This window comes from Lupinus angustifolius, chromosome LG16 (assembly GCF_001865875.1).
Source record: "Lupinus angustifolius cultivar Tanjil chromosome LG16, LupAngTanjil_v1.0, whole genome shotgun sequence".
In the NCBI taxonomy this organism is placed as follows: Eukaryota; Viridiplantae; Streptophyta; class Magnoliopsida; order Fabales; family Fabaceae; genus Lupinus; species Lupinus angustifolius.
The window spans coordinates 17,425,428-17,434,512 of NC_032024.1; the positions used below are offsets into that span (position 1 = coordinate 17,425,428).

At 32.3% G+C, this 9,085-nt stretch overlaps 1 protein-coding gene across 1 annotated transcript; it reads right to left on the minus strand.

Annotated features, from left to right (window-relative positions):
• On the minus strand, positions 831–5,546 carry LOC109328967 (probable prefoldin subunit 3). Its single transcript, XM_019562620.1, has 6 exons — positions 5,354–5,546; positions 4,304–4,361; positions 3,456–3,527; positions 1,788–1,907; positions 1,599–1,700; positions 831–1,115 (listed from the first exon to the last, which is right to left on the minus strand). The coding sequence occupies exons 1-6, from the start codon at positions 5,500–5,502 to the stop codon at positions 1,035–1,037; spliced, it is 582 nt and encodes a 193-aa protein (XP_019418165.1). The 5' UTR covers positions 5,503–5,546; the 3' UTR covers positions 831–1,034.

Consider the following 9,085-nt stretch of genomic DNA (forward strand, 5'->3'; position numbering starts at 1 on the left):
CTTTTGGACTGAAATTACCGGGGCGAGCGGTCAACATAATAATACTAAGTTGCTGTTGGAGAAATGCAGAGTTCTATTCTTAGTTACTGAATGGAGAAAAGGAGTGGCAAAAAAAGTCTCATTTGTTAGTTTGATTATGCATTGGAACACTAACCGTCGTTTATTGATCCCCCATGTGAAGAGTCCATACCCATGAAATTAATTTGCCTCATAACTATAATATTCAACCACATTCATGGTAGACACACAACATGGAATCCTGTTTTGGAACATCAGCAATGAACTGAGATCCTGAGATCCTCATTCCCTTAATCTTCCCGTCTTTCTGTCCCGAACCAATTCCAGTTTACCAATAAATAAAAAATAATATTTCATTCTAATTTTATTTTACAAAAATAATACATTAATATCCACATGTCTAGATTTAAGTGGCTGAAACAGGAAATAGGACACCAGTTTTGGACAAAGGATCTGAAGGTGCCACTTTACCTAACTCATGTATGATACAATTAAGCCATTCAAATAAAAATAGCTTTAAGACTAACATCTTAGATTTATTTGTTTTCTATTGTTTAGATGCTTCCCTCAAATTGTTTTATTAGACTAGTTGACTGTATTTCATGACCGTCTACATGAAAAATAAGATTTATTTTGCCTAGTTTTGCTGACAATTTCATTCACAACAGAATTTTCTGTGGGGCCTTTATGATCTTCATTCCGCTGGTCCAGATTTTGAATTCAAATGACAGCTTGCTCAGTCAATAAAGACAAGTGAATTAAGTTGTAAAACAGAATATACCCAAATAATCACCTCAAACAGAACATGCCAATTCACTACTGTTAAAGATACCAGTAAATTAATCATGATGTATCAAAACTGGTTCCTATCCTTGATGGAAGCTACTGTAGTGAAACCAGAATAAGGAACAAGAAGCAACACCATTCCATCTCTACTAGAAAATTAACTGAGATTAGAATCATACTCTCAACTGCAAAAAGTATTAACGACCCAATGATCTAGGCGATTTTCTTTGCTAGTCTTGAGCAGGTGTAGCACCTGCTTGTCGGATCCTTCGTTGATGAACATCCCAATTATAGACCCGAGCAATAGTAACCTGATCGAATATAAAAAGGACCAAGAACTAAAACAAATTAATGTCAAGAAGATGATGAGACATTTGGGTGGATGCTTAGTAACATAAGAAATGTCCCAGATATATTGATTGTTAGAGATGAAAATGGGAGTGTTGGAAATGCCAGTGGAAATCAGTGTGTTCTTGCATACTAGGAATAAAAAGGAACTGTTGAAAATGTGTGACAGCCACAGTTTGTATGTCATCTTTTACAACAACAATCGAGCCTTAATCCCATTGGTGAAAAAGTAACATAAAAAATCATATTCCAAGATGTAAGAAACATCAAAGTGAAACAGTAAGGACGCTTCCATCTATTCTTCTCTTCTCCATTTTATACTCCACTCTATACTTTCCAACTCTCATACTAAGAACTTAAACATGCAGTGCAAGTCCCATACCCTCATTTGAGTCCTTTTGATAAATAGGTGTGGTGAATGCAGAGAGAGAAATAGAGCACCTAACCTGAGTTATTGTAACCTGATCCCTCAAGAACTGAAGATCAGAAACAAGAACTTCTAAACTAGCTTTAGCATTCTCAAGGTTCTTCTGTAGAAGATCAGTAGCCTGCACCAGAAATTCATATTTTCTTATGTAGGAACCAAATAAAAAAAGCGGAAAGAACAGTAACACCTAAAACTAACAGGGAAGGACCTCTTCTAATGAATATTCCAACATAACATTAGCTCCCAGCCATAAACACACTGAGTCTATTTCCTCAATCCGAGCACGTGAATATATTCCCTCTGACACCTCAAAATCAGCAGTAAGTGCCTGCATTTAAGTAAAATGAAACATATACCTTCTAGTTAATAACAGATTAAAAATAAGTTAATATTTTACTCACCTGTAGTGTACAACTTTACAGAATTTCATCCACAGCCATTATGGAGGCAGTGATTTTAATGCAGTGAAATTTCCAATTGAAAATTAAAGCAGGTACCAATATCAGTAAAATTAGAAAGATTGATCATTTGGATTATATCAGCAGTGATCATGATTGTTCCTGGGAAACACCATAGATGAAAAACAGTTATGAAAGGATCTATCACAAATTCCCAACGGCAAAATGTGATAGATTAGTGCAAGGAGTTAGTGTGTGCATATAGAAAGTGAAGCAGTGCACTAAGCACAAATATGAATGCTCGTGTACAAGAGTGCCATGTCGTCTCTATGTGTCAATTGTTTGGAAACAGAATAGTCACAGTATCAATTTTATATGATGAGGATGTATCCAAAAGTAGATTCCTGGTCATCAGTTGGAGAAGATGAATAAATTATTTGAAGTTGGCAAGATGCAAACACCAACAGAAAGAATTTTTGCATATGGTACAAACTTCTGATATCAAAATTATAAAAAAGGGCCAGTACAAGAGGATCCACCTAATCGGATCTGGAATGGCTAGAAGTACATAGCCTCACCCCCTAAGTGAACAGGTTGCTTACAGTTCCAGGTTCACTCTCAATAAGAATTACACAACAACGACCAAGCCTTAGTCCCACTAGGTGGGGTCAGTTACATGGATCGAATAACACCATAATACCCTATCATAAATCATGTTCATTAATAGTGCACTGATCTCTAGATCTTTCCTAATAGCCTATGATTTTTTTTTGCCTCCAAAAATTGGACTAACCTATATTTGATCTTCTCACATTTGTGGGACTTCTAACATTCTCTTTCACACATGCACAAACCACCTCCATTTGGCCCTTTCTCTCCACTCTACTCTTAACCCTTACATCCATAACCAAAGTCCAAAATATTGTTGCGTCGTCAAGCTCTCTTCGGGTATGACTATGTGTGTAGTCCAAACAATACTCTCTAATTTTCTTATAAGAAAGAAATCGATTTGAGAATATATCACCTCAGTCTTATATGTAATATGCTGCTTCTCTCACTTCTTGAAACATGTATTTGTTATTGTAAAATCAAAAGTTCGGGAGAAATCTAGAATAGCCTTACCTTCCGTATTTGCTTCCCCTATGTCCTAAACCCCATGAAAACCTTCATACCTCTAGTGTCTCCCCCTACACGTCCATTCACATCCCTTCTTAGGAAAATCCTTTCTCCTAAAGGTATTCCCTAGACTACACCCTCTATAAGAATTATACCCAAATAAAAATCAAAGGCAAAAATAAGCAGACAGCATAAACCAACAAAAATAAAGCAAGCAGTATTCACTATTCAGTATCTAATAATATCTTATTTGAACATTATTATCTTACAGTTTTACCTCAATTACAAAACATACTTATCTTTCACAAACAATGTTTTCTATCATATACTTCTTGTTAGATAAAAACAAGCTCCAAACGAACCTCACCAGTGCCCTTCTTAGCTTGCAATGTAGCAACGGCATCTAAGCACTTCTCAATATCTGGTATCTTCGCCTGACAAATACAATAAATAAATAGCACCAGTAAGAGAACAAAGAAAAAAGGAAATGCACATACTGAGACGATTAACTTACAAATTTAGGATTATTAGACAGTAGTTTTAGGTGATCAGAAAATCCTACTTCTATGATTTAAATTGAGGGTCTCTCTAATGCGTATCCTAGCCCTAGGGCACATTTTAATTCACACAAAAGGATAAGTGGGCATTCAAAATTGATAAACACTAATATATTTTCGGCCAGATTTTATCAAGGGAAATATGGTCTATGGTACACACTATAAGAACCTTAAAATAAGTCCTGGCAAAATGAACTAGGTAGATTGGAGATAATGGAGTTATCTAAAATTAGAGAGTTTGAAAACTTTTGAGTCTATAATTGCAAAGCAACTCCTGCAGCTGTAATCCCAACAGTTTGGGTTTTAGTTGCAGCCTGCATATGTTTTTGAATACTGGAAATTTGGAGCCCAACTACACCATTTCCAAAATAATAATAACATCAATAATTATGACATGCCAATGAGCAAAGAGCTTGATGCATGATCCTGTCAGGCAGACACCTAAACTAACATTAAAATGTCAAGTTCAAACTTGCTTTTATAGAGTGGATATCTTACTCAGTGCTACTGATTTAGGTTGAAGCAAAATAACAAATTTCATTTTGAAAGCCCTGAATCAAAGTTTTACAAACCATATATAAGTATAGCTAGAAATACTTTAAAAGTTCATGTGCCAGCAAACTACAATCTATAGATATACAAGGCTATGAAACCTGAAGATCCCTTTGCTGAGTGAGAAGCTTCATTTCGACCACTTTGTATTGCTGAAGCCTGCAAGAATAAGTGCTGGATGATTCATCAAATCATACAAAATAAACGTGAAGCTCCTACTGAATCCATAACACTATAACAGAAACCCACATATAATGTTTCTTTAATGTACGAATGAAGTTTAGTACTTTAGTTACTTAAGTATCTAACCAATGCAATTACGCAACAGAAACTTTACAAAACCTACTTTCTCAGTAAACCTAACACATAATAACAATGCATAGAGTTTTGTTACACAATTACATTGACAAGTTAAGCATGATAGGTCTTGAAAAGAGAATCACATTGGTCTGTCTAAAAATTATATTAAACAGAGCCAAAGGCATTAATTTCAAGAGTGTTGTGTGATGTTACTACTTAATGAGACATATAAAGGAAGCGTTTAGAAGAGTATTTTGGACTCATGAGAACAGTCTAGGAAAACAAGCTCTTTTACTTTTGTTTTAGTTTATGACTTTCCAATAAGTTTGTTTTAGTTTTATTTCAATAAAGGCTGTTAGAGAAGCTTATGAAAATAAGAAAATGAGCTTTTTTAGCTTATTTCAAAAAAGCGTTTTTTAGCTTATTTCAAAAAAGCTTACCGAATAAGTGCTTAATTAAGTTGTTCACCCCAAACATGCCCAAAATAGCACTTGAATGCCATACAAAATCCAAACACCTTCCTATACTCATTCAACCCATTCTTACCATTGTATCTCACCATTATTCATGGCATTGTTCCAAATCCAATGAATCAATGAAACAAACAATAAAATAAAAACCACGCACATAATAATAAATATCTCACACCACTTCAACCCAAATTCAAATGTCATGATCTTACATCTAACCAAAGTGTTCCACTCTTCTGATCCAACACAAATATTAAGTGACCAAAAAATAGCTTCTTTAAGCGATCTAGTAGGAAACAAAATGTGATCATTTAAACCCCAAAAAATGTTAGCTTTTGAGAATCAAAGTATAAAGGAAAGGTTAAGGCCTTAGTTGATTACCGTTCTTGTAGAAAAGAAAGGGCAGAGTTTGCATCAAGGCCAATCTGTGTGAGATAAATTTGAACATCCTCTACGAACTGTGCACCTGGTATCCCTCTACGCTCTTCCACCACTCTTCCACTTCCTGTTGAAGATGAAGAAGAAGCCATTTTTGTCTTGTGTTTAGTTCAGTTGAGTTGTTTACTGCTTCAAACTCAACTTCGCTCATCGTTTGTGGGTTTGTTTTGTACTTTTGGGCCTAAGCCCATTCATCAAACTGTTTAAGAACATTGGTCCTAGGATCTATGGTGTCACGTCTACGGTTAGAAAATATATAGTTAATATATATTAAATTCATGTTTTATTTTTTGGCTCGATGAAAATAAGGCTGTATAGAGTGATATATATATTTGGATAGAAGACGTGTTTTGTGTCTAGAGTTTCAATGTTTTTCTACATGAATCGGATTCCTTTGCCAATTGCCACCAAAAGTATGGTGAGAAATTAAGGTATGATTTTAGGAAGAAGAAATGAGTAACTGAATAATGATTCTTTTGAAAATTGATTTTAAAAAACGGAGAGTTTGGTGCGTGAAATTGTTTTATTTGTTGATTGCAAATGGGCCTATTGGGCCATCTCCTTCAATAATTAATATCCTCCTATACTTGGTTCCCTTTCCTCTAAGTATGATTTTCATAATTCACACGCCGAAATAGTTTTTTTAAAACATTAATTATTCAATTGAAATTTGTTCGTAAGATGTTATGATTCTACATATCCACCTGAATTTGACTGATGTACTTAAATCCATTAAAACTTAGATATAATACATAGTTTTATTTATTTATTTGAGTGAGCATCGAAGAAAGTGGACATTTAATAATGTTTATTCAAGTGAATCAACCTAGCTTGTTTGAGTAGATAGTTATAATATATAGCTAGCTTGAGTGAAAACTCACACTACATAGCTTGCTTGAGTGAAGACTTACACTACATAGCTTACTTGAGCAAGTAGTGTAGAAAATAGAAACAACACTCACTCAAACGACTACTGTTAAATGTCTATTTTCTATAATACTTTTGAAGCATTGTTGAATCTAATTCTACGTTTTATAACACTCACATAGACAATGTTCAAAAGTGGTGTTGAATGACAATCTTCAACGTTTTTTGCGATTTTGGCATAATGAATACATGACATTTTGTCAAGCCAATAACATTTACTTAAAAATATTTCATGTTCAACTTCTCTAAAAAAAAAGAAGAGACCCTTCATAAGAAAATTAACACAAAAGTATATTTTCAGAAACACACAGAAACTCCATCTAGATAGTCTCAAATCAACTATTATCTATATTTAGCAGTATCAGCCTCCCCTCGGCCTTAATAAAGAACAATATATCTTCAAAGTATGAATATAATGACTTGTATTCTATATTCATTTGGACATCCTCATACTCATATTTAGTGAAGTATTTTATTTATATTAAAAATGTCTTAAGCGTATTCAAATGAAATCAGTTACTCCCGGGATGCTATAGCAATAACATCAAATTATACTGATATTTTCTGAATTTTGGTGAAATTATTTTATTTTTTTACACTTACACAAACCCCTAATTTTTATACTTTCATTACATTGATCACCTTTGCATGAGAAATAAATCTAATATTTTAAACAAAAAATACGATAAATGCAATTTAGTCAAACAAAAAAATGGTATAATGTATATACAAGTCCAAAAAATATATGAGTCAATATCTCTTTATTATTTTTGATTCGTTACGATATAATGTAAGAGCGATTTAAATAATATTTCTTTGGAATTGTTGATACATTTTGTAACCAAAAATAATAAAAATACATTGATTTGTATATTATTTTAACTTGTCTCCACGATATACCATATTTTGTCTAACTTAATTGAATTTATCACATTTTTTGTTTAAAAGATTACATTTATTTTTCATACATGAGTGGTCAGTATAATGCAAATATAAAAATTAGGGGATTTATGTAGGTGTAAAAATATAAGAGATAATTTGTATAATTTTACTAAAACTCAGGAAATTTCATTGTAATTTACTCTTTGCTATTATTATTCAATCATTTGCACTTTCTTGGTTTAATGATATTGTCCAAAATAGTCATAGAAAGTGTTATGTTGTGGGCCTTTCTTAACATAAAAGAATAAACCTTACGTTCAAAAGTTGAATCCGGAGGAAAATTATGTGTTTTGGGCATGTTTTCCTATATTTAATATAAACTAATTTAACTTATATTTAAAAAAAATTAGGATCATTTAGATTTTCTAATTTTTGAGGGACTAAGATTGAAAACCATGAAAAACTAAAATAAATATTTAATCTAACAAATATGCAAAATCCTAAATTGCTTGGAAGGTAAGAGGCTTAAACTGCTTTAGAGCAACCACAATGGTGAACAATATCTTCATTCTTATTTGTGTTTTACATATTATTTTATAATTTATTATAACACTACATTCTTTTTTTCTGACAATAACAAATATCATTTTTGTTCTTATTTGGATCCTACAACATCTACCTTTTTTCTTAATTTTTATTGGCTAAGAACAACTAAGAATTATTCTTATTTATGAACAAAAAATAGAAAATAAGAATAATACAATAAAAAATAGAGTAAGAATATTTTTATTTCATTAAAAAAACTCAACTATTGTGGTATGGAGAAAATATATTTTTTAAATTTCACCAATATTTTCTCTAGCAGGACGAAAATCAGTACACAAGGATAAGAAGTGAAGCTTATCATTTTGGAATATCCTTGTGAAATAATTGTGGGAATTTTGTGGAGTTAAAACCTTGCATAAAAAAGATAGGAATATCATAGGTTGAACAGGTGTAGGCCTAAAACTATTTACCTTCTCATTCCATTAGGCAAAGACAGGTCAATTAATTGGGGCCATTACAAGGTGGCTTTATATTGAACCTAACATCTAGCATTTATTCATTTACAAAGATAAGAACGGAAAGGGACAATCAATTAGTGCACCAAAGCTAAAAAAATATCAATGTTGCTCTACAAATAAATTAAAGTCTTATCCTATCCCTAGAAAACTATGCACGGTTTACTAGCTTAGTGATATGTAAGTTCACTAATATAACAAAAACATACATTTCAGAGCGATTTCATACAGGAGAGTTAAGTTTATTTTTTGTTTATATTTTTAATGATAAAAACATAATCTCATTATAAATAAAAAGATATAAACATTATTATATTTTGCTTTTCCACATAACTGATCCTCTCGGAGAGGATTATCATCATTTTTATTTTATTTTTCTACCATTCTCAATTTGTTTCCCTTTTGCGATGCTGTTAATAATTGAATTATAATGCTGACATATCTGCAAGCCAATATACAATCACTTAAAAATAAAGCATACATAATAGTTAATGGCACTTTTTTATTTTATCTTCAGAGAGTGAGATCCGAATTTGGTTTGGGGTGATGAAACTTTTGTCAATTCAACTTTCTTCGCAGTCCTAATAAGATCCCTACTATACCCCATAAGTCTAGTTTCTAGTTCAATAGACACTAAATCCAAGGCAGGACCAACTAGGTTTCGTAGTTTTTGACTTGAACTACTTTTCTTTTTTAGCCTATTATTACAACTTTTATTCATAAAAAAAGCATATAACATTTTTATTTATGACGTCATTTGACATTTCCCTAACTTGTATAATACCACCATAAGCTATAGCATATT

Bases quoted from the DNA above. Each gene is read 5' to 3' on its own strand.
- LOC109328967 (XM_019562620.1), bottom strand. From the start codon at position 5,502: ATGGCTTCTTCTTCATCTTCAACAGGAAGTGGAAGAGTGGTGGAAGAG. The intron at 4,362-5,353 runs GTAATCAACTAA...TTATTCTTGCAG, and splicing joins CTTTCTTTTCTACAAGAACG to GCTTCAGCAATACAAAGTGG. The intron at 3,528-4,303 runs GTTTCATAGCCT...TGTATTTGTCAG, and splicing joins CTCAGCAAAGGGATCTTCAG to GCGAAGATACCAGATATTGA.